The 26,450-nt window shown below is 36.0% G+C and overlaps 1 protein-coding gene across 3 annotated transcripts in view; it reads right to left on the bottom strand.

Annotated features, from left to right (window-relative positions):
* Window positions 1-10,752: 10,752 nt before the first annotated feature.
* The window catches only part of TSC22D2 (TSC22 domain family member 2), a 51,411-nt gene continuing 35,713 nt past the window's right edge, over window positions 10,753-26,450 (bottom strand). For 2 of the 3 annotated variants that reach the window (XM_004278178.4, XM_012536151.3), the window contains 2 exons: window positions 13,518-13,569; window positions 10,753-12,492 (listed from right to left, as the gene is read on the bottom strand). In XM_004278178.4, the coding sequence (XP_004278226.1) occupies window positions 12,232-12,492; window positions 13,518-13,569 (313 nt within the window). In that variant the 3' untranslated portion in view covers window positions 10,753-12,231. Of the gene's footprint in view, window positions 12,493-13,517; window positions 13,570-26,450 lie in introns of those variants that run through there. The other variant, XR_007477539.1, reaches the window with a different exon arrangement.

The raw sequence follows: 26,450 nt of genomic DNA on the forward strand, positions 1-26,450 counted from the left end.
TATTTAAAAGGGTGTATTTTATTGTACAGGTTACACTTCAGTATAGTTGGTTAAAAGGTGTTAAAGTTAGAACTATTTTAAATGCTTTGAGTAGTCTCCCGGGAGCACCGACATTCTCGCTATTTTTGCTTTTTTATCCACTCAGTTTTTCACCTGGAGGCAGGTGGTTGTGTAGCTAAGTGGAATAGAGGGGAAGGGGTTGAAATAAAAGAAATATAGCCTTTTGATATCTTATCATTAGAATATCAATATATTTGGAGCCTAAAGGAAATCTGGGCTTTGGTGTTAGGGAACTGAGTTTCTGTTCTAATAACACATCAAATAGCTATAGTTAATAATACTGTAATGCATATTTGCAAGTTACTAAGAGAGTAGTAGATCTTAAAAGTCATCATCACAAGAATAAAAATTTTGTAACTATGTATGGTGATGGGTGTTAACTAGACTTATTATGGTGGTAACTTTGCAATATATACAAATACTGAATCAGTGAAATATAATGTTATATATCAATTACAGCTCAATTAAAAATAAATAAATAAAAAGAATCACATAAAAAGGTATTTTATGATGTTTGACTCCCATCATAAATAAATGAAGGTGATTATTTACCATATCTGTGCTAGGTTTGATAGTTACTACTTATAAAATGCTTCTTTGTTGAAGAAGAGTATATTTAGTATGATCCCATTTATGTTTAAAAAACCCCACAAAATGTGTGTACGCATATGTAGCTTAATTATATGCAGAGAAAACTGTTAGCAAAGATTAACTCTGCAGAGTGGGGTTGAGGATGAGGAGGGAGAGGGTATTTTGACTTTTTTTTTTTTTAAAGGTAAGCTTCTTCATTGGAATTTTTTTAATGAGTATGTGCTACTTAAGAAAATTCACACTTCAAACAAATAAACAATAGTCAGTACCCCTCTGCTGCACTGAGGCTGAACAAATCAGCTATCAGTAAGCCGATTGCAGAGTGGTTGGTATTCTATGGATGGTGACTTACCTTTCTTCATCTAAGGAGGATATATCGTCATATATTGTTCATTTTACCCATCCCACGTGGCCATCTTTTGAATCACAGATGTGATCACAGAGCTGCCTCAATGAAATCAAATAGATGAATCAATGAATAGGAATAATTTGTGTAAATCTTCAACATAATTCGTTCTAGAAAAGTTTTTTCTTCCTGTGACCTCTAACTCACTTGAGTACAACGGGGAGAAAAACATGGGATATGGTTTTGCTCCAGAGCCTGGAATCTAGTTCTACCACTAACCAGATCTGAGATCTTGGGCAGATTACAAGCTCTCTGGATTCTCTAAACCTGTTTCCCTATCTGTCAAATGAGAAAAATATTTGCTTTCCCCAAACTTACAAGGATAGTTGTGAGGATCTAATGAGATAAACGGGGGAAAAGATTTTGGAGGAGATGGTTTAACTTATCTAGGTGACCTCTATTATCATAGGTGCTATTCCCAGGTCCTAAAAATCACCCAATCTTTTCCTAGAGCTGTTGGTCAAGAAGTGATGAGGAAAGACAGCATGGCCTAGGAAGAGGAAAAAATGAAAACGAGAGTAAGCATTTACTGCTTGCTCACTATGGGCCAGGTCCCAGTTAAGCAATGTGCATATTTCATCTTGTTTTATCCTCACAACACACCTATGACTTGGTATCTCAGGCTACATTTACAGATCAGAAAACTCAAGAAGAAAGAATGTGTAACCTAAGTGCGAACCCTCATTCATTCATCCATTTAGTAATAGTATTAGGTACCAGGAGTACAACTGTGGATAAAAAAGCAGAAGACCCTGCTCTCACAGATCTTACCTTTGAGGGCAACCGGGTTTGAAGGTCCCCAGCTATCAAAGGCAAAGGAGGGATTCTCATTCAGTTATATACCAGTCAGCTTCTGGCTCTAAGCAATGGTACCCTCCTGCCCCACGTTTTTTGGAGTATTTACTTTATGTCCCATATGCTGGTCCCAGAACCCTGATGTCCTTTCTCCTCCTCCCCTGAGACTCCTCCCCCTGTGCCAACATTCTTGAATATCCAGCGGTAGAAGACTCTGTTAACCAGTTTTTTTCTCCCAAGGTGTGATTATCTGAGCAGAGGAAACCTCCAGGAAAACTGCATTCCCAGATGAGTCAGCTGTCATCACAGCCATTACCTAATGCTGAACTGGATGGGTTCAGGAAGCTGCAGGCAGGGAAAAAGCCAAGACTCACAGGTTTGGAACTCAAGGCCGCTGGAAGCCAGGGGCTGGCCATGTTTCTGCAGCTGCTGCTGTTTTCACTTGTTCATTCTCTCTGGAGAGCAGGACAGGGTAGACTTCAAGAGCCCAATTTTAAAAACGGCTGATATTCCTGGGAAGAGGTTCCTTCTCAATCTTTCCCAATGAGTGTTTACCAAGGACAGTCAACAGGGGGCAAGGTGGGGTGGGGAGAGGGGAGAGGAAGGTGGGCTGAAGAAAGGTAGATGGGAGGAGTGGTTACTAGGAGGTTCTTAAGCTCATGTCTCAACACTGAAGAAGCCTTTTCTTATGTCGGGGGCAAGACCATAAAAATGATAAAGAAGCTGATCTTCGAGGAGAGTCAAGACACGGTTAACAAAGGCGATAAATAGAACACTTGGGTACCAGTGTTTTGGATCTTCATTGCCTTGCTTAGAAGTAGTGCTGCATAAGCTAAGTGTTACCCATCCCATGCTGTGTTTCTTAGGAAACTTCCTGGCTTGTTGTCAGCTTGTAAGAGGAGTATCTCCAGTCTCCATTTGGCAGAGACTAAGCACACAATAATCCATTGCTCGTTTGTGTAACTCTTTACTCCCTGGATCCTCAGGGCACCCTGACCTGCTTTTTCTGGTCGCTGTTGCTGCTTCTGAACCAGCCCCGACTCTGCCCAGATACAGGCTTCCTTCCCGCATTCCCTCAAGGTACTCTTGACTCAGAAGTTACTTCCAGACTCAGCTGTAAACAGACAAGTCTTCAGGTTGCCATTTCCCATCCTCAACTTTTTGGGGTTATTATTTCCTGGTTTCTCCCTACCAACACCTGAAATATACCATCCCAAATCAACTCACTTTATTTTCCCTTCCTTCTTCTCAGAATAAAATATCTGAGGAAGTCTTCCTCAATCACTCCTTATTTATTTTTATTCCTTTCTAGACACTCAGCTTATTATTTTGAAAACTGAGAAATAAAAGGAAAGAATTAAGTCCCTGTATTCCTTATACGAACTGTACCTCAGGGTCACTGAATAACTGAAAAGGGCAATTTTCTCTTTAGAGAAGTGTTTTGCTAATGAGTGAGAAGGAATGAGAGAATTAATAGGCTAATGGGTCTAGGTACTGCTTATCAAGGCTGCCGAAATCACAAAATAGAGACAGCCAGACTTTATGTGATGGAAGTATACACCACCACTGATGAATTAATCTTGACAAAATATGAACCCAAATCTGATTAAGCTCCTAGATCTTACTAATTTATTGGAAATACAGGGGTAGATGTCTCTACAAGAACGCAATCAGGAAAACTTGGACTTGGGGAAAGCTGCTGGACAAAAAACTCTGATTTTTAAAGAATTTCAAGAGAAAAAGAGGGGAGTGAGGAGTCTGTAGGTTAAAAGAGACTTAAAAGGCATACAAACCAATTGCAATGTATGGACATTATTTTGATTAGAATTCAAACAAATGCACTATGAAAAAATTTAAGACAAGTGGGGAAAACAGACATTAACTCTATTTTTAATGCTATTAATGAATTATTGTCAATTTTGTAGTGGGATAATACTATTATGGTTATTTCTTTTTAAAAAGAAACCTTATGTTTTAGAAATGTTATATTTTAGAAATATGTTAAGTGTTACGATATCTTGAATTTCTTTCAATATAATCCAGAGGATCATGGGGGAAATGGGTGCAAGTGTAAATAATACAAGATTAGATAACTGTTTAAGCTGGGTGATAGGTATGTAGGAATTCATTATACTCTTTACTTTTGTACATAATTGAAAATTTCCACAAAACAATGATAAAAAAATGTAAGATAAACCACCGGAAGAATGGACATAGAATGTATAACTCCCAACCATTAGAGGAGATAAAAAATGAATAAGAAAACAATCAATTAAAAGACAGGAAAAGGGAAAAAAGGAGGGGGGGGGGAATCTAAAAAGCATTTCAAGGAGAAAACACAAAACAAGATGGCAGAAATATATCCAAATGTACCAGTAATGATAATAGATGGGATCAGATAATTAATCTATTAAAAGACGGATTGGGGACTTCCCTGGTGGTCCAGTGGTTAGGACTCCACACTTCCACTGCAGGGGGCCCCGGTTTGATCCCTGGTCAGGGAACCAAGATCCTGCAAGCTGTGCAGAGCGGGCCCCACCTCCCCCGCCAAAAAAAAACCAAAAACAAAGACAGATTGGGTTAAAAAAAATTCAGCCATATATATATACAAGAGAAACCCCTACAAAAATGCAAAGGAGGAAAACAAAGAGGTAGAAAATATCTACTAGACTAAACAAGTGATAAGAAACTGAAATTAGGTCAAACAGTTCAATAAGATAAGAATGAAACGTATTGAATGGAATGACTGTAGTAGAAAAGTGACCATTGGTGACCATGACAAGAATGGTTGGGGTCACAATGGGGACCCCAACCAGATTGCATGTGACATGTGGTGAGCAGAAGAGAACGAAGTAGAAAGGCAGAAGGAACAGAAAAAGCAAGTGGAGGGGGCACATTCCCAGCCTCTGTGCGCACTGATGTGATGAAGCCAGAAGAGAGCCAAGTAGAAGGAATGGGAGAGAGTGGGATAAACAATCGTGGGGAGGAGAGAAGGCTGAAGATGATAAGATCCAGAGTACCACGGGAGACTTTAGCAGCGACAAGAAGAGAACACCTTCTATTTGATTTTATTTCTAATTTATTAATTTGTCATTACACAAACAATACATGAATGCATACTCAAAAACATCAGACATTACAGGTAAAGCTAATGCACTCCACCAAACTACTGTGAACAGTTTGGTTAGTACCCTTCCAGAGCTTCTCTGTACATTTTTATAATACACAATTAGGTACTTAAGATGTACACTATACAGTATTTGTGTATGTGAATGGATGTGGTATGTTTTTTAACATCAATGGTATCTTGTGGATTTCATGTATTGTCCTTCCATTGTCCCCTAAACTTTAAAAAAATTTAACATTGTATCTTAGAGATCATCTCATGTCAGTGCATGTAGGACTCTCCTTTTTCATTGATGCCTAGTATTTTATAACATGTACCATGCTCCGTCCCCTTGAGGCGTATTTTGGTTTTTCCAATTTTATATTATTACAACCAAAGGTACAACAGTCATCATTATACAAGCCACCTTGTGAACAAAAATGTGTAAAGTGTGTTTCATTAAAAATTGGAATTATTGGGTCACAGGGCATGTGAATTTACAATTGTAATGGATACCACTCAGCTGCCTTTAAAAGTGGCCATGCTAATTTATATGCTCACCAGCAATGTAGGATTCCTGTTTCCCCACACTCTTGATTCATATTTATCTTAAATACTTGCCAATTGGATCTGAGACAGTTTCTTGTGTTTCAATGTGCATTTCCCTTATTTTGCTAAAGTTGGGCATCTCTTCATAACCTATTTGTAAAACTTTTTGCTCACGTGCGTTTTCACAAGGATATTTCTAAAAGGAGTATGTGACCAAAAAGCATAAGGCTCACTGCTAGTCTGGCTGGAATTTAATTTTTGTGAGTTAGAGATCTAAAATTGTTTTTCCCAAGTGGTTATGTGGTCTTAATACTAGTTGTTGAATAATCCATTCTTCCCTTATTGATTTGAAATGTCACTTTCATCATTTACTCAATATATATTTGTGTTCGTTTCTGGATTCTCAGCTTTATCAGATTTAATTTTGGCATCAGGTACCTGAGTTATTCTTAACTTGGTTCATTGAATGGTAGCTGATTTTATCAGCCAAGATAATGAATGTATTCCTCATGAGACAGTCGATGATGTAATTCATAACACACAAATTCTATTCAATTAAATCAGTTCTGTTATCTACAAACAGAGTATTAAGAAATGTGTAAACTTCTCTTTAAGATTAGTTCTTTTTTTTTTAGGGGACACCTCACAGGCTAAATATAGAGATGGAATCCTTTTTACCAGCTCCCCTCTTTCTAGAAGTATTTGATGTTAAAGCTTTTTGGTGATTTAAAGTTTTTTCCTGGCAATGTCAAATGGTATCACGTGGCACGGCAATATTACTGTTCATTTATAAGAACCTTTCATTCAACAAATGATCTGAGGTCCACAAACGGTGACATATACTTTGAAAAAAACAATGTGACACTCTAGCTTTTACTTTTACATTGGACCATGAGCCCCTGGAGTGCACAAATCATGTCTCATTCATCTTTCTATCCCCAAACATCCAGTACAGGGTGCACACCCTGAACTGAAATAGAATTGAACTGCATTTCAACAATGTTTCTATAAAATAAAAAATAAAACTCAAGCTTCTCAAAAACAAAACCTTTACTTCAGGGGCATCACGAAATTATACATATTTATTTTTTTCTGCCCATCTGATTAAATTTTATATATATATATATTTTTTTCTTTTTTAAAAGTAGGAACGCTAGATTTAGACACTGACCTGATAATCCATGCCCAAGTGTGAGAAAAATGTTCCTTTGCTGTTCGTGGACTTCCTCAGGTATGATCTATGTATAGGTATGTTGCTTGCCTGTTAAATGACAGTAAGAACTGTGATCTGGAAAACATTCTGGATTGCAGTGGGCAAGCATACTTTACAGTTGTTATACAGAAATATCTCAGACATGCAAAAGAAGGAAATAAAGAAGGTAAACTTTTTTTATAGGAAAGTAGAAGTGTGACATTTGCCGCATTTTAAAATTCAGTTATTTTTATGATGTGAGTTAGCACACCTTTTCCTTCCTTCTTTCAAAGGGGTAGCTTTGGCTTTCATGGGTAATGCCTTAGCCCATAAACTTCCTGCTCTGTTTTACAGCTCAACACAAGACATTAGACTATGGGAAAATTCCCCAAACTACTTAAACTCTCAGTTCCCCTGGTGAGGAGAAGGAAAAATAAAGCTAGCTCACCACCCAAGTGTGGTGAACAAATTCTGTGACCAAGTAAATTGTGCCAGTGCAAAATACCAGCTCCTTACCTTACCATTATCAATCCTGAAAGACTGTCTTGCTTTTATTTTTGATGATTCTCTTAAAAAAAAAGGATGTCTCTGACCTTTAACTTACTTTGTATAGTGCCTCACTTAGCATTTTTATTTGTGAACACAGCACGTCAGCCTAATTGTAGACCACTAAGGAAATCGTTAAACTACACTTTACAGTAATCTCTCTACTGACGAAAGGAATACTTGCATTTAAAGAACAGATTTTACCATTAAAAATTCTGTGAACTGGTAGAGAAATATATGAAACAAGAATGCATACTGGAACTTCAAAAAGGGAAAAATAGGATGCAAATACACATCACTAAATAATACACTATTAGTATTGCTAGAAAATAAAAACATGGATTACCAGGCAGGAGGAGGTGGGAGAAAAGGTCCAGTTTTGCTTACGCAGGGGGCTTATAGGGCAGAAAGAAACCTTCTGAATTGTGTCAAAGAATGAAAGGTTAAAGCCTAGCAAAACCTGTTCTGACGGGCTGTCAATATCTGCAGCGGGGCTAGAACCCGTATTATCCTTTCTTGGGAGGAAGGGCTAGCTCTGAGGGGCAGACTTTGAATTCATGCTTCTGGGCCATTCTAATCCTAATCCACTATAAAAGGACTAAATTTGGTTTACCTTTAGGGCTGGATTTACACAGAGGCATAAAGGGACAGCTAAACCTCCTTTAGTCCCCCCTACCCCTTTGCTAAATTCTTGAAATTCCTTTAACAGGAAACAAAGGCTTTCGTTTCATAGAGATATATGGCTGTTGGAAGGAAAAGTCTTAAACTTTCTAAGACTTGGAGTTCTCTGATCTTTCCTTGGAGCAAGAAGTAACAGGTACCTGATGCTGGGAATGGAATGTTCACCGTGGAGAGAAAAATGGTACAGAAGAACTCAAGACAAACTTCCTTCATGAACCAAGATTGCCTATATAATTTTGCCTATCCATCATTTCTGTTCTGGATTGTCTCTCCTAAATTATTTCTCAGTTTCTAGTTTTAGCTCTCCAACTACCTCTCATGTGCCACTGGAATGATTAATTTTTCTGAAATGCAATTCTGATTACAATCCCATTGCTTAAAATCATTCAATAAATCATTCCTGTTTTCCGAATTGATGCCAAACTACTCAGGTGAGTGAGACAGTCATTGCCTGCGTGCCTCCTGTGGAACAGTTCTGTGGCTTCTCAAGGAGCTTTGCTTATGCTCTCCTTTAAGCCTCTGAGCACTTTTACTTTTGCGACCTTCAAGACTCACGTGTCACCTCCTTGAAGAAACCTTCCCTAACAAAGCCATCCTTGACTGTGTATAACAAGCCTTTATTATTGCATCATATCTATTCGTTTGTCTATATCCTTAATTAAACTCTGAAACTTGAGGGCTGGGCTTTGTCCTTTTAAAGGATTATTGAAGAGAATTGAGTCATGTCACTAAATGCCTGCCACTGAGCTATAAAGCTTCCTTTAAAATATGTGACTTCAGACCATCTTAGAAATTGGTTTCCAGAAAATTAGGTGATATTTTATTTCTGGCTCTACAAGGATGAATTCTCATGAACAGGTATTTTGGTTACCTTAATTGGAAGGATACTGCGCCCACCCTCCCCACTTCCCGTTTTTTTAAACGTCCAGAAGTGACTATGGTTTGGAACTTGGAGAAATACCCTAATCTCTGATCTGTGACAATTCTTTGTGAATAATCGAAGTTTTAATTACCCACCGCTGAGGGCTTGATGGTAAAGCATTCCTGTTTTTATACTTATTTATGCTTAGCTCAGAACATCGGAAATATCCAGCTATTTCTGAACAAAAAATTATGAGAGAAACCATATATTTAATATCTCACAATCGCTCTATTTCTTGGGGGGAGGGAGGTGTATATCAAGCTATAAAATCACATTGTAGCTACTTGAAATGATTTTTCTTTGGGGAAAATTAGGTTTGTACTGAAGACACATTGCCGCATCAGAAATATTTTCTACCTATGATCTTGTGGTTGGTTGAAGTAAACCAACAGAACACTTATGTGGCACCTTGGTCTATGAGCATTTCACTGAGAAAATTACAGATGGCATTCATACAAGACTGTGCTCCCAAATTGGCATCTCAATAAATTAATATTCCAGCTAACTAGAGACCCTAAATATCTGAGGAAAAACTGAAATTTACTTAAGATCCTAAACTAATCATTTGGAGGAATGCTTGATGTTGTTTTCAAATATACAGTATATCTGATGCTGAAAAGCACATAGCTTTCCCACCCTTAAGTTTGTTCCTGACTTTGGATTGGGGGCATGCCTCATGAGAGTAGGTTTGGATGTACAGGCTTCCTTTCACAGCTATTTTTGGGGTTGTATGGTGGGGGATGGGTCATACAAGAGAAGCGGGTGGAGGGGGGGGAGTTGGGAAAGCAGAGGACAGGCACTACTATAGTTTTGCATTTTTTGAACATGGCACCAGTAGTTGAGTATCTTCTCATGTCATTAAGTTGAAAAGTTTTTTAAGGCTCGATACATTTTGCCATCTTACTTTCTAGAAGTTCACAGGAAAGCTTGCCTTTCTACATTAGGTCCTGCTATTTAAAGGACAAATAATTTGTTAAATGTGAACTTGTATTTCTTAGGTTACTAGAGGGTGAAGCTTTAGAAACTGCCGTTTATTTCTTCTGTGAACTATTCATGTTTTCTCTTCTATTGTGATTTTTTAAAATGTAGAAGTAGTAATAATTGCTTTTAATTACCATTTAAAGCATATTAATCACTTCCTTTGTGACTATTACTTTAGCATTTATGTTTTTCTACCCCCAACACCAAAATTTATATTTTCACATAAACCCCAACCTTTTCTAATACATTTTTTTCCACCTGTATTATATATCACACTGTTCGCACTTGAGGGGTGCACCCGGTGAGCCTTTTGGTTAATATTCCAACGTGGAAGTTTCACTTCCTAGCTCACCTGGGATGGCTCTATTAAAAAATCTTACTTCATATCTTTAGGTTGCTTCTTCAAGCCTAAGTACTTAGTTCCTTTAGTTAGTTCTATTAACATTAAAATTGTGTTTTTAGTGAATATATCCTGCAGCATAACTAGAATATAAAATAACTGGAAATCCCATGTACACGCTGATTTTATGCATTTAGTTTGTGACTTAAGTTTTAATTTTAGATAGATAAAGAACACTTATTTATCTTCTTTTAATGCAAAGACCTAACTATTGATTCTTATTAACTCCTGATTAGCTAGTTGGCTATAGATACAGAGCATGTTAATTTCTACAGGCACCTTTCTGAATTCAAGTAAAAGTTCTGGTAGACAAGGATTTCCTACTTAAATGTCATTGACATAATATGAATATTGAGTACAAATATTGCTCACCATTCTTGCATTCTTTAAATTATTTTACTTGGAAAATTTAAGAACCATCATTAAGTCATTAATAACATAGGTTTTCATTGAAGGAATATTTGGAACTCTGAAAATACAAATCTAATCAAATTAAATTTTGAACACATATGAGAGCCAAATATTTCAACAAAACTGCAGTTTAATTTCAGAAAATGTGTTAAAATATATATTTATACATCAATTTCTGACATATACTTAATGTGTTAGTATACACAAAATGATGCTTTCTCTTGAAACTGTATTTATGAAATGTACATTTTAATTTAAATACTCAGTATACACTGCACTTAATCTGCATGTTGCATTTATTAAATACATTAAAATCTGCAATGTAACAAAACGTTTTCTGCATACGAAATTCAAAACACCATTTTAAATGAACAAAAAGATGGCTCACTTCATTATTTTTTTTTTTTTTTTTTTTTTTACAACTAGTGTATAGTACACTAGCTCAGCTCCACCATACTACCTGTTCGTTCTTTTTTATTTGACATTGTTCACAGACTAGTACATATTACAATAAGAGTGCTGGATAAAAACATGAGGTACGAAAGTGGTTCAAAGATTATAGGTCATGCAGATCATGCTAGACAGCAAAGAAAATTGTGACCGAGAGAACACTAAATAAAAATACATAAAGAATGTGCATTATAAAAAAAAAAACAAACAAAAAAAAACAAAACTCCATTACACAGCTTTGCTTCTTTGGTTACAAAGTAGGTTGAACAATTTCACAGCTTTTTATTCCCACCCGAAAAAAAAGTCATACGAAATGTCAAAAAGCAGAGGAATCGTGGCAATTTCTCTATTAGAAAGTAGAAACAAATGAACAAAGTTTTCTTCATCAAAATAGCCCAATTATTTATTATATCACAATAACTGGTGACTACCTGTACAGTTGCACTATGTTCTTCATACTTACACTATACAAAATTTACATTCAAGCTGGGTCTTTACTACTGAAAATAAATACCGAAGGTAAATTGCCATTAGTGTTAGAAATATGCCAGGATTCTTTTGTTCAATTATTGCCTAAACGTTTCATCTATTAAATGCAATCCTGCCTTTCAATTCCTTTACTGATACTTATAATTATTCAAAAAAATTAAAAAAGTTCTGTGACATTGTTCATGTACATTATGAAAATAGCAGCCCTGTAATAAATAAAACACAAATAAATGAAAACTTATGTAGGCAAATGTTACTGATATTGAAAGAAAAGTGGCTCTTTAGATGAACTGTTATTTATAATGCGATAGGAAGGCTCAGGGTAAATCCATGGATAATAGGAAACATGGGAGAGCCACCAAAGCTCTTAAAAGACCCCACTCGTGCGCACCAGGTAAAATGCTAACTTTGCTCTCTTTAATACACCCCATCTATTATTCTCCTTGTGTACTGATGACATAAACTGGACATCAACAGCACTGCATGACATCTCAAAGAGAGGAAAAGCTCTTGTAGAATGATTGTCTAATACTGAAAAGGCCAAACACACAACTGAAGCATGGCTACTTGCTTTCGTATAAAGTGGAAAGAACACCAGTGGCACACAAGGATAGATTGCTTTCAGTTTTTTTCTTAATGAGGCAAGAAAGCTTTATGCTGAGGACACATTCGGCTGCTGCGGAGGCTGCGTTGGCTGCGGAGGCTGTGCTATCACTGCTTGCTGTTGAGAAGTGCTACCAGCATTGGCCTGTTGGGCTGGGAGTTGGGATAACTGATCATTGTTTGAAAGAGATTTTAACAGTGCATTTTCTCGTTCAAGTAAAGAGTTTCTTTCAACTAATTCTTTTATTTGTTCCTTTAGAACTTCCACTTCTTCTCTTACTGCATACATCAAATGGCTTTTCACCAGATCCTGTGAAGAACAAAATTAGGAATGTCAAAAAGAGTGAAACGGAAAGAAGTTGCTATTTGGTTCTAGCCTACCTGGTGCCTTATAAACATTAGGCAGTTTTATATTTACATAGTTTTATATATTTATATTTATACTATAAATATAGTTTATTTAAACTACATTTATATAGTTTTCCTGCTCTTGCTTTTAATGTTTCTACTGTTTCTTGATTGACACTAAGGAAGATGGGGTGGAAAAAATCTAGCTCCCAACTAGGGCAGCAAGCCCAGGATTTTATTTTCAAAGTTTGGAGTGATTTCAAAAAATACCAGCTCCTTAAATTGTCAATTAATATAAGATTAGAATTTAAAAAAAGGTTTAAAATCATATATTTAGAGGTCAGACAAAGAGAACAAAGGATATTAAACTGTCTGATAATAAACTAGTTATAGTACTGCTTTAAGAGATGAAGTGACCTGCAATTTCCAACTTTAAAACCTCAGGATTAAAAAACAAAATAGTTTGAGACCAATGGCCTTTATTTATAATCTATCTATGGTTTTAATAACTTGAATCAAAATATTTTAAATAATATGAGTAGAATATCTTTAAGAAAACCAAAAAATTGACAGTAATAGCAGAAATCAGAATCAGAATCAACAGAAACAAGTCTATTTATTAAAGCTGAGTAAAAGAGTCACTGTAAATAACCAAAGGATGGAAAAGATTTCCAGCTGAAGTTTTCATTTTATTAGTCTTTTGTCTCTAAATTATTTTTGATGCTGAGATATTTAGGGGATCAAATGCATGTTGATTATGTATATTCCCCAAAATGGCATGAAACGTAACATGTTCAAGTTGGGGAAATATCTATTCCACTGGTATTTATAGACTAAAAATTCTCAACATTCTAGCATTTTCAACCAAATCTCATTATCAAAAAATACACTTTGGTCATCTTGGTTTAAAGAAATTAGGTATTTGTTTTTTGTAACTGATGAAACCCAACAATCTCTGAAATGAGAGGACTATAAATTTTTACTTACCATTGCTTGTTCTATTTTGTTGTCAATGGCTACACCACCTCCCCCAGATGCACTGGAAAAAATTAGAATATTTCATTAAATTATTCTAAAAAATGTAAGCTCCCTTCCAACTCTTAAAATAATTGTGTTTTACTTAAAACCAAAAATAGTAATTTAAAATAGATTATTAGTCTATTCTCAGAATTTCATAGTCAGAGCTCTCATTTTGAAAATGATCTCAATAAACAGATGGCTTGTAAAAATCTTTGTAGTTTCAATACTTCTAATTTGCCAATGACATATATATGCTACTTTAAAAAGTAACTCCCAATTCTATCCAGGAGTTCTCAATTCAGTGAACTTAAGATACATTTTGAATGAACAGTACCCCCTCCACATCTCTTCATTTACCAACTATATATTCTAATTGCCTTTCATGTAGAAATTCCAGTGGTTACTTATTGCATTAAATTCAGATGATGATTTTTCTACTATAGATTTTATATTTTAATGTCTGGTTTTTAAATTTTAAAAACTGGCTTGTAAAAATGATTCAGAGGGCTTTTGGGCAAGCAGTACTTGCAGGGTTGGTTAACAAGGAACTCAACATTCTGGCAGACCTGTATGCTTTGACTGTAGTTTACTAGCTGGCAAAAATCACCTACTAAGGTATGTGGTTTAGACCAATTTTTCCTAGAAATAATTGGAAATAGTCTAGCTGGTAAGTACATCCCAAGTTTAAATATCACCTTATCATTTCTGTGATAATGACACAGGAGGTTGAATAATTGTCCTCTTTGGCAGTTTATATTTTCCCATGTATGTAGTGAGGATCTATATCCTTTTCTTGGTGTTTTTGTAAACTTTAAAGAATAGTTATTAGATTTTCTTGTAAATATAAATCGGATATGTTAATCTACTGTATCAATACAAAAAGAGGTCTTTAAACCACTTTTATACAAAACTTTTACTACATACTCTTCATTTAGTGTGTAGTGCTAAATTTAGGTGCTAATATATCTGAAGACTATTTTGCTTTAGATGATGTGGACCCTCAATGTTCTATCAGACTGAGCCTCAGAAATATCCTGTCTGATGTAGTGGTGCCTTTTTTTATTATAATCTAAGTAGATCTGGTTATAATCCTGGTTCTGCTACTCACTACCTATATGACCATCAGTAATCAACTATTTAACTTCCCTGGACCTCAGTTTCCTCATCTGTAAAATGAAGGGGCTGGTGTCAATGCCTCAGTGGACTTTGAACTTTTAAATCCTGAGTCAATGCGTGGAAAACACTAAGCTTGTTTATCTGTGCATTAAGCACATTAATTACAGCATACTACTTCACTTCTTGCTGCTGTTGCTAAGATGAAAAGGGGCTTCTGTATACCTAATAAATGGAAAGGATATATAGATCATTAATAAATACTTATATATGTTAGGCTTTAACTGCTTGTAGACAGCAAAGTATGGCTTCATGTAACTAAAAACTACAGAACTATATAAACTTTAATGTAAAGTTCAATTCAGACACCACATAGATAAATTCACCAAACACTGGTCATGATTTGGCAAAAAAGATAGTGATAGGCATTTAGATTAGAATTTGCCTGAGAATCCTAGATTATACTTTATTTTTTACTTCTATGTCAAGGAAAAAATGAAATAGTTTTAGTCATTTCATGACTTAAATACATTCAATTCTTTTAACACATCAGTTTTAAATAGGATATCTTAAATGCTAACTTTAACACCAGTTTTACATATTAATGAGCAAACAAAACAAAAAACCCAAATAAATCTCAAAAACCTTTAAAAAAGGTTTACTTCTTCTTTTTTGATAATTAAAACAAAACCTAGTCAGTTTCCAAACCATTCCCTCAGCTAAGGAACAATAATTAGCATCCTATTCTTTGCTGATATAATAACCTCTAGTCCTGACTCAGATCTCTTTTACTGCTACGGAGGAACAGGTTTGCAAAGTATAAATGGATCATGTTGAAGATATGTTTCCCTTAAAAGGTATTACTATTCCAATTTTGTTAAACACTGTTCTTTAACAGAATCAAATCAGTCACAGATACAATTAGTATCACTATAGTCACCTTCGGCCACTCTGAAGGCTGTTATCAAGAATCCTACAACCTACTGCAGAGGTTCTCAAACTTTAGCATGTACCAGAGTCATCTAGATGTTTTATTAAAACGCAGATTGCTGGGCTCCACCTTTCAGATTCAGTAGGTCTGGGGTCAGGCCCAGGAACCTGAATTTCTAACAAGTTTCCAGGTGATGCCAATTCTGCTGCCAGACAAATCATACTTTGAGAACCACTGGCTTAGAGATGAAAATTAGAAGAGTAATAATAAAAAAACCCTAACTCTACTTAAAAAATTTCTTAGCCTTGTATACAAAACCCTTTACGACCTTGACCTCAGCTTTCTATGGTCTCCTTTCCTCTCATACCCCATGTGATATATTGTGTTATGGTCTTACATAGCTATTTGCAGTCTGTGGAACATATGTTCTCTCAGGTTTCCATGGCTTTGCAGAAACTGCTCCCTCAGCTGGAAATGCTCACAGTTCCAATTCATCTGGCTATCTTTAACTTGTTCCTTAAGATGCTCAGTGCCACCTCTTCTGCAACACCTTCTGATTTCCTAAGGTAGAACCAAATATTCCATCCCTTTTGTGGCCCACTAAAATCATCACAAACTTTTTATAGTGCATAATCAGGAAATTCTGGCTCCTCCATGTAATCGCTGTGAATTCTAGGAAATTATTTTACCTTTCTAGACCTCATTTTATTTTTTTTAACCTAAAATAAGGATTATATACCCCAATCCACAAAACTCCTGTGAGGATTAAGTGAGTCTAAATAATACTACCACTGTTAACTCTATTAGACTGAGCTCCTTGAGGGAGGTGGCTTATCTTCTTCACCTCTGTGAAGAAGTGAACAGTGCTTGGCACATAGGAGCTCAAATGCATACTGAAAGAGTCAATATGATAGTAATTGGATTAGAAACAATTACTGGTTCATGTTAGGAAGCCACTACATTTTTCTGAGTTTGAATAAATCAGTAGCTCTCCATGTGTGGTCCCTGGACCAGGAGCCATCATCAGCATCATCTGGGTACCTGTTAGAAATGTAAATATTCAGGTCCACTCAGACCTACTGAATTAGATACTTTTGAGGTGGGACCCAAGAAATCTATTTTAATAACTCCTCCAGGTGATTTGAAAGAAACTAAAGTTTGAGAACCACTGCCTTAAATAGCCTGATTTTTAATAAAGATACCAATATGGTAGTTTTAAATATAACCAAATAAGAGTGTATTCTATTTCAAGATCCCAGAACATGGTTTAAGAATATTGTTTCAATGAGGGAACCAAATTTTCCGTTGTGTTCAAAGTCAACATAGTGGTTTGGGCTTTATGCTCTTTTAAAATGAGAATGATCAGCTGAAGCAGAATGAATAATTTCCTTTCATTTGTTTCCCTGACCTAATGTTATAGTATTAGGCCTTGTTTTCTTTCTTATTATTGTATTCACCACACTATAACCAGTTTCTGAACTTAAGTTCCTTAAGGGAAGGCTTCCTAAGACTTTGTAACTATTCTGTTAAACTACAGAGTGCTATATAAAAAGGGATAATTCTGTTACTATGGGTCTCTCTTTTAGAATAAAATCGTAACTGGATTAGCATTTACTAGATGAATAAAAAACTGTGGGTATGGAGGGAACGGACAGAAATACAGAACTATGGGAAAAAAAGAATGACTAAATGACTTTTTATATAATGAATTTTCATTTACCGGAACTGCGGCTCCCAAAAGAACCAAATGAGCTTGAATTTAGTGTTTAAATAAAGTAAATTACAATCATATTCATAAGAAAAGTAAACCTTAAAAGTATCAATGGCACACCAAGCTAGATTGGATTTCCATGCTGTTCATCTTTTAGTTCATCCCAACTGGCTCCCCACCACAGCTTTTCTTCCCAGGCCTGCTTACTCTTATCACAATAGATTACTTGCAACCTCACTGAGAAGACAAGAGGCCAGATAGGAACCTCTGCTGCGGCATCACAAGTTTCTTACATTTGCAGCCTTTTTTTTTTTTTTTTTTTTTTTTTTTTTTTGCGGTACGCGGGCCTCTCACTGTTGTGGCCTCTCCCGTTGCGGAGCACAGGCTTCGGATGAGCAGGCTCAGCGGCCATGGCTTACGGGCCCAGCCGCTCCGCGGCATGTGGGATCTTCCCGGACCAGGGCACGAACCCATGTCCCCTGCATCGGCAGGCGGACTCTCAACCACTGCGCCACCAGGGAAGCCCGCATCCTTCTTAATAGGCTAACTGTTTCATCCATGCTCTCAGCTCAGTGACTCTGCAAATCATCCCGTCTTGCCTCTCTAAAAATTAAAACCAGTGACACAGTTAGGCTAACTTGATCTCACATTTAAGAAAATTTTTTTATGAGAAATCAACTTTTTTCTTTATTAATGTGGACAGAGACATCATGGCTACTGTTTAAGATAAAAATAGTGCAAATTTCTTCTCTATTACATTTTGGCTACGCTGTCTTTCTTCTCCTTTCTCAATACAAATGCTTATTTAAAATTTTTTTTAAAAATTTATTTATTGGCCACAACCACACAGCATGTGGGATCTTAGTTCCCTGACCAGGGATCCAACCTGTGCCCCCTGCAGTGGAAGCACTGAGTCTTAACCACTGGACCGCCAGGGAAATCCCACAAATGCTTATTAACAAAGCAACAGGGTAGAGGAAAAGAACACAAATGACTGCCCACTTCATGGCAGCACACGCTGTTTAAGTGAGTCCTTACTACAAGCCTGAGCAACACTCTCACTTTACAGCTGGGGAAACTGAAGCCAAGTAAGTTATTCAGACACAACCCTAGGGAGAGGATTAAAACCTAACCTAATTAATGTCAAAACATATGCTTTTCCTATCATAACAGTCAGATTGTGAAACGAAGAAAGCAACTATCTATAATGACCTAAAAGAAATCCAGCATTGTGTACATTGTGAAAAGTGCTTTAACCAAGTACCACATGTTAGTTGTCAAACCATAAGTGTGGATCCAAAGATTAAACTATGTCCATAATATGCCATTTATCTTATCTAGCATATTCCTAGGAGAGGTTCAGCTCTGAAAACAAGGGAGGTCACTTCTTAGAAAAGGGACTTGCTCAGTGATCTTTAGACAGCCAGTATAGTTCACCTATTTGCTAAGGACTAAAACGTTCTTTTGGTTCGTTAGAAAGATGAAGATATCTTAAGATTATATGGATCTATATGCAGAATATTATAAAAAAAATTTACCTTGCTTTACTCCAAGACCCTCCTAACTTTCTCTGTTGAATCACAACACAATTAAAAATCCACTACAGGAATTCCCCAAATTACAAAATAAAATGTTTTGTGATGAGAACTTATTTGAGTTGGCAAATCTCGTATATCAATACTTATGTTAAAGCCCCCTTACCCAAACCAGGTAAAATCAATTCTTCTTAAACTTACAAGTTGAAGCTACAATCTTTCTTGGAGGCCAGTCCTCAGGAATCAGGTACTGTTTCCAGTAAATCACCTACAACCTTAATCCCCTTGTCCCACTGCAATAAGCTCTATAACATCATTAGTGCTAAAAATGCTTTAATTCTAATCTGGGCAACATTTTGCCTCTTCTCTAAGAAAGGTATGTTTTGCTTTTTAGAAAGAAACTGTTAAGTCACTGATTGCAAAAAAATAAATCTAATGAATCTACAGCTCAGCAAGCCTATCAAGGTTAAAAAGAAAAAAACCCCATCACCCTTCTGTAAGACGAATTTAAAGAACATTACACTCTAACACAATTTAAGGGCAAATAACAATCCTCCTTCCAAAAAAGAGCCTAAATAGATAAAATTCATGTAGACAATCTCTGGCCAAATGCAAACCTCTGTGGTTAAGAATAAAACTATTAGACAAAGTTAACAGTAAATTAAGCAAAGAACTCAAAACTGCACATATTCTAATTATTAACCATAAGTTCTACCAATGTAAAAACAACCTGTTTAATTTCATGATTTAAAAAACTCACAAAAAGGCCCCATGGAGATTTTTATTATCAGTAACACAAAATAAGTGATTTTTGTGGATGATAAAAGCTATTATTCATGCTAAACAAGCAGGGAAAATGGCTACTCACAAAACTAAATGTTATTATTTTCTCAAGTAACCAATCTTACTGTGAAAAAAAGCTTTTACCAACGAACTACTAAAAACTGAGCTAAAGGGCTTCCCTGGTGGTGCAGTGGTTGAGAGTCCGCCTGCTGATGCAGGGGACACGGGTTCGTGCCCTGGTCCGGGAAGATCCCACATGCCACGGATCGGCTAGGCCCATGAGCCATGGCCGCTGAGCCTGCGCGTCCGGAGCGTGTGCTCCGCAACAGGAGAGGCCACAACAGTGAGAGGCCCGCGTACCGCAAAAACAAACAAAAAAACCCCAAAAAACAAAAAACTGAGCTAAATACTTATATGAAGATTGATATTTGTTTTTATCATCTATAAAATCTTTGCTCACCAATGCCCTCAGCATATTTCACATTCATTTAATTAATTTCAGGTCAAAATCCTGACCAGAAAAGAATATTTAAAAAGAGGAAAAAAGGATTATACCTGTGGATTATACCAATGTCAATTTCCTGGCTTCAGGTATTATACTATAGCCATGCAAGATGTTATCACTGGGGGAGAACTGGGTAAAGGGGTACCTGAGACCTCCCTGCACTTTTTTTTTTTGCAACTTATTAATCTATAATTACTCAAAATAAAAGTTTTTAAAAATACACATATACATGGTAAAGAATAAATTCAGAGAGTATACACAAAAAAGTATACCATCAATACAAAGTCCCTCTCCTACCTCAGACCCCCTTTGTCCAGAGTCAACCATAACATCTGTATTAATGACCTTAAAAAGGCCTATTTAGGAAATTTCTTTACTATTTTGGAGAGGAGTAGGAGAGGACTTTCTAACTATATGCCTCAAAATATAGTTTTTTTAAAGCTTCTTTAATAATTTCCCTAAAATATAAAGTACTTCTAGGAATCTGTAAGACAAGAAGCCCAAATAGAAACATGGGTAGAATTCACACGAACATTCACAAGACATGAAAAAATACTCAACATCTCATTCATAATAAAAATAGAGATTAAAACTATAATGTGATATTATTTCCCTAACAGACTGGCAAATATACTAAAATATAATACACAGTCAGTGAGGCTGTGGGAAAATGGGCCTTCTCTTACAGTGCTGGTACAAAGTGGTATAATGGTATAACCCGTATAGAGAGCAATTTGGTTATATCTAATAAATTTTATACACAACACACTCTTTGAGCCAGCAATCCTACAAGTTTCCTATGTATGCAAAAATACATGTATACAGTTTCCTATGTATACATTTCCTATGTATGCAAAAATATCTATAGTAATTTATCCTATAGATATTTTTGCATACATAGGAAATAATGTATTTACAAAACTACTCATTACAATACTTTATAACAGCAGGCTTTTGATTAGCAATAGGGAAGGGGTTAAATAAATCACAGTATAGTCATCCATTCAATTTAATATTAGCCATTTATTAAAAAAAACCACAAGGATGCTTTTCTGTGTACTGAGATGGAAGCAATGTATCTTGAAGATCCTTAAAGGTAAAGGTACAGATGTGTGTATATTATCATTTGTGTGAAGAGGGAGATAATACACATTGTATTTGCTTGTGTATACAATAAAGAGACTAGAAGGACACACACACACTAAGAAAGTGCTTATCTGTTTAGGTAAGTGCTTATCTGGAAGGCAGGCAGAAGGGGAACAGGGATAGAAGACTACTTTCTCTACACTGTGAAGAATACTGAAAAACACATTCCAAAATGAAAATGACTCACGAAGGAGTTATTTCCCTGTACAGTGTGAACTCAAGACATGAACAAATGGCAGACAGGAAACAAGAAAGGAAGAAAGGGAAGAGGACCAACAGCTCCACTTGTATTTGGAACTATTTCCTTCTGAAAGATTAGGTACTATGTTTAACATACAAAAAAACAATCAATATAAATAACATTTCTGATTTGTAAAATTTACTTCCTTGGCTTAGGGTGAATTAAAATCACTTAAAAATATAGTATAAATAATGTTTATAACTCCCAGTACATAGTTATTTTTGTTCAAAGTGATGCTAGTAAGTAAATAGTAAAAGTCTCTCCAATAAATATCTAAGATACAATAGGCTACATAACCTTACACAATGTTGCATTAAAAATGAATTCCAAAGAAGGTACAGGTAGGATTAATACTAACTTTACCTTCTTCTTCCAGATCTCTTTACACTTCAAAGTTATGATATTTTGGCAGAATTATTTTAGTATTTGGTAGTAAAATTCTGATATAATTATTATTAATTTTTTTCTTGAAGAGCTACTCCAAGGAAACAACTTAAAAACTAGCCAAACTAAACATTTTTTTTCTGTTAAAACAGTCAAGATGGAAGATGTAAAAATTTAGTCTGGAAAGACTGGAGACTTATACAAAAGTAAAATAGCAGCAATTTTACCACTACAGGCCAAACAGTCCAATAAACTAAGGAAGTTTGTTTAATACTCTATTATCTCAAGTTAAATACTTAAATGGAATAAGAACATGGAATCATATCTACTGAAGATAAATGAGCTTATACACTAGTTAGTTATTTCTTATTAGACCAACATTAGACAAGGTTTGACACAATGAAAGTTATTTCCTTCTTCTGAGTCAGACTGCAAAAGAAAACGGTGTGAGAAAGGGGTAGGAGGAGGGTGGCATTTTCCCCAATGTTGGAGTGCTTACATTTAGAGCAGACTCTCTTGAAAGAGATTTCATTTTACTGTTTACATAGCAGCAACAGGTAATTTGATGATAGCATAATTATGGGGGAGTGAAGGATACATAACCAAGGGGCTTAAGTCCAAATTAAAAATTTGACACTATAGTCTTGGCTACTTTAATTTACTTCCTGGAGACTGGGAAAACAGTATTATGATTGACAATTATCTAGACTGAGATGTACACTGGTACCTGAGATTAAAAAAAAAGGAGAGGGATTAGAAAGGAATTTTGCCAACTGATGTCTAGTTCAGAATAACTGATGAAATCCTAAATAACATAGTTATACTGAAAAGTAATATAGTGGATGTATTGATAGTTTCATATATTCATTCTAGATATTCTAAAACCACTCCTTTAGTCTGCTGGGATAGAAGCTGATGGTTAACCAACTTCTAAAAACATCAGAATTTATGGGACCTCCCTGATTGTACAGTGGTTAAGACTCCACCCTTCCAATGCAGGGGGCGAGAACTCACATGCCACGTGGCACAGCCATAAAATAAAATTAAAAGTAAATAAATAAAACATCAGAATTTAGTGATTAAAGTACTGTATACTTTAGTAAAAGATCTATGGTTTTCAATACTGATTTTAAGGACTATCTGTCCTACAAAGTACAAAAGTTTAATAAAAGAGAAAAATTCAATGAAAATCCTTAATGTGAATGAAGACATTAAAAACACATGAGTTCAAATTTCTCCAGCTGTGTTAGGAAAAGGATAAAGATTAAGAAAAAGCCTTCCAGGGAAAGGACTATGTTTAACAGCCATTTTGTAGTTAAGATCAGTTGTCCTTTAAAAGGTTAACAATATAGTATTCTTTCCCTTTGACTATGAGGAAATCACAGCACTTTCACCACCTAAGGAAATGTTCATGGTGTAAGTATATGAAAATGAACAAAACTGGAGAAAGAACATAATAAAAAAGAATGTCAAAGGACACCAAGGGGGGAAAGCAGCAGGCGGTGGTGGTGGTGGTGGGATGAATTGGGCGACTGGGATTGACATGTATACAGTGATGTGTATAAAATGGATGACTAATAAGAACCTGCTGTATAAAAAAATAAGTAAAATAAAATTCAAAAAGAAAAAAAAAGAATGTCAAGGGAAATAAAAACAAAAACGTAAAGCTCTTAAGATTTGCATTTCATTTCAGAGACCAACAAGCACTGAATAAATTTTCACTTGGCAGTGGGCCTATTATAAAAACAACCTACGTAGCTAAATTCATCTAACATTTCTAAAGTAACTCAGAATTCTTCAGCAATGACATACAAATGGGGCAAAGGGGGGAAAAATCAGGAACTAGTTTAGTATAAATTTCTAATGCTAACCTTTACATTATCCCACCCCACTTCCTCCCAGTTCCAAATGCCTGCTCAACTTTTGAACTGGATAGCCTAAACTCCTTTAAGACCCTCCATGGTTTACTTTTACTCTCCTTGTTCATACTGTTTCTCACTCTCTAAGTACTGTAGAAACTCTACCATTCTTTTATAGATTTCAGCTCAAATATTTTCTCTTCTGTAAAGGCTTCTCTAACCCTTCCAGAAGTAGTATAGTAAGCCATGTTCCACACTACACTTATGGCACTAACCACACAGGCTATGTTTTAACGGTTGCATCTATCTCCTACCAGACAAAGCGCTACTGGCCGTACAAACATCTATCATGAGGCTGGCAGCCATTTAATAAAGAATGCCACAGATACTTGGACTCAAAAACTGTATACTTGGAATCTGAGTCCTAAATATATCACTCGCTACTCTGGGGCCCCTTTTTAAAAAAAATTTTTTTTTTAGCTATAACATGAGGTAGCTATATTAGATCAAAGCCACTTCCTACACTTACTGGCAAAACTGACTTTTTCCAAGCACTCCTTGGTATTTAATAAACATGGGTAATGCTATTATTTTAACTAAACTCAATAAATAATTGGGGAAACATTCCTTAATCTCATTCTTCATTTTCAGTCTGAAACTACACTTGCCATATGTTCTTGCTGCCTAATATTAACATCTAATCCGTATACCGAGGTAATCCAAATTCCTTTGGAGGTAACAGGTCATAAATCCTAAACAAACTTTTGCTTCTTATTTCCTAATAGCCAAATCTCAGTAACATTTACCTTTCTAGGTGACACTTTTGTTAAAAAAAAAAAGTTCCAATCTGTCGCCTCTGCACATGCCCAATACTCAACAAATACTGGGTGGAAGAACATGAAGTTAGATAGTGTCCACCAGTGGGAAGATCACTAGATGTGGAATTAGCAAATACACATTGCAACTTGGCCTCACCTCAGATTTGCTGTGTCCGGAGGTAAGTTATTCTCATTGGGCTTTTTTTCTTTCATCATTAGTTTTAGAGACTTTTTATGAAACTTACTGTAACCACTCAAATGTGGTGTTTTGTGTATGTGTGTGTGTGTGTGGGGGGGCAGGGTTAGTGAGAAGGAAGGATAGTAACGCTCAAGACAGGTCTTAAAAAAGTTACCTAAGCAAGCAAAGGGGAATAAGGGATAGCAGGACACTGCCAAATGCTTGGTCACAGGGATTAAGCAAGGGAAAATGAAAGTTTTTATAACTGAAGCACAGAGTCTGTGAGAAATCAGAGGGATGATAACTGAAAGAGACACATCTATAACAAAGAAAATGCCAAGGATGACTGCAATTTTTAGCATGGAGCAACTAAGGAATGGGGAAATAGTTAATGTGTCACAGGAAGATGGTTAGATTTTTTTGAGGGATGGGGAGTGAGTGGCAGAGAAACCTGAGATGAAAATGAGAAATTTGAAGTTACATTTGGGACTTTTGAATTTTGAGACATCTGGGATATAGATCATGGTGGAGAAATAAAGAAAGAAGGTTGAGAAATAAGGAAAGGTTGCTAGAAATAGGCATCTAGAACTCTAGAGTAATCTCTGGTGACGAGTCTAAATTTGAGAGTTATCAGAATGTGGTAGGTAGCTCAAATTGTGAGAGATGAGTTTGGTTAAACAGTGAAGACAAATAAGGGCCAAAGCACTAGAGGAGACTAGCAGGTAAAGAGTTGTAGAAGATGGGATGGGAAGAAACTGCCCTTCTTGAGAAAGCTAATTATTTCTTTTGCTGAATGGCCTCACATTTGCCTCTTCTTTCTCAAGCATTCCACGTACTATTTTTTTCCAACTCAGGAGGTATTCTTGAATAAATCCTCTCAATCCCATTTCCACGATGAGGCCTAACCAAATGAGTCAAAATGAGACTATCCCCTTGAATATTAAATGCCAAATACCAGTGAAGAGCACAGAGATAATTTTTCCTCATGTTATAGCTAATCTCTTCATTTATGTCCATTTCTTGAAGATGCAGAGATATTATTTAAAATAGCTTTACAGAAAAAACATAATTCTATGGACAATATATTTGACAAAGCAAAATTAGCCACTAGAGTTATCTGACTAAAACCCAGCTTTTGTTCCTAGGTTAATAATTAATCTTTCTTTGCCACCTTATGTCCCTTCCTAATCTGTCCCCAAAGTCCCCCAAAGGATAGTAATAAATGAAAATGGAGGTTATCAAGGAACTGTTTCAAAATAGGGATAAACCCAGAAGAATAAAAGTATCATGAGGTTTTTTAAAGAGATAGTTGCTTCATTAAGGGATAGCACCAAAGCACGGTCATTACCCCTCAATAAAATGAAGAGAATAGGGACTTCCCTGGTGGTTCAGTGGTAAAGAATCCGCCTTCCAATGTAGGGGACTCGGGTTCGATCCCTGGTCAGGGAACTAAGATCCCACATGCCATGGGGCAACTAGGCCTGCGTGCACGCCACAACTGGAGAGAAGAACTAGAGAGAAGCCCACATGCCACAGTGAAAGATCCTGCATGCCGCAACTAAGACCCTATGCGGCCAAAAATAAAAAATAAATAAAATATTTTTTAAAAAATGAAGAGAATATTCTAACAGGGAAAAAGTCTGGTCTATTTTACTTTTAATAAATCAATGAATGTTTTGCATTTGCGATGTTTTAA

This window comes from Orcinus orca, chromosome 5, assembly GCF_937001465.1.
Source record: "Orcinus orca chromosome 5, mOrcOrc1.1, whole genome shotgun sequence".
NCBI classification, from domain to species: domain Eukaryota; kingdom Metazoa; phylum Chordata; class Mammalia; order Artiodactyla; family Delphinidae; genus Orcinus; species Orcinus orca.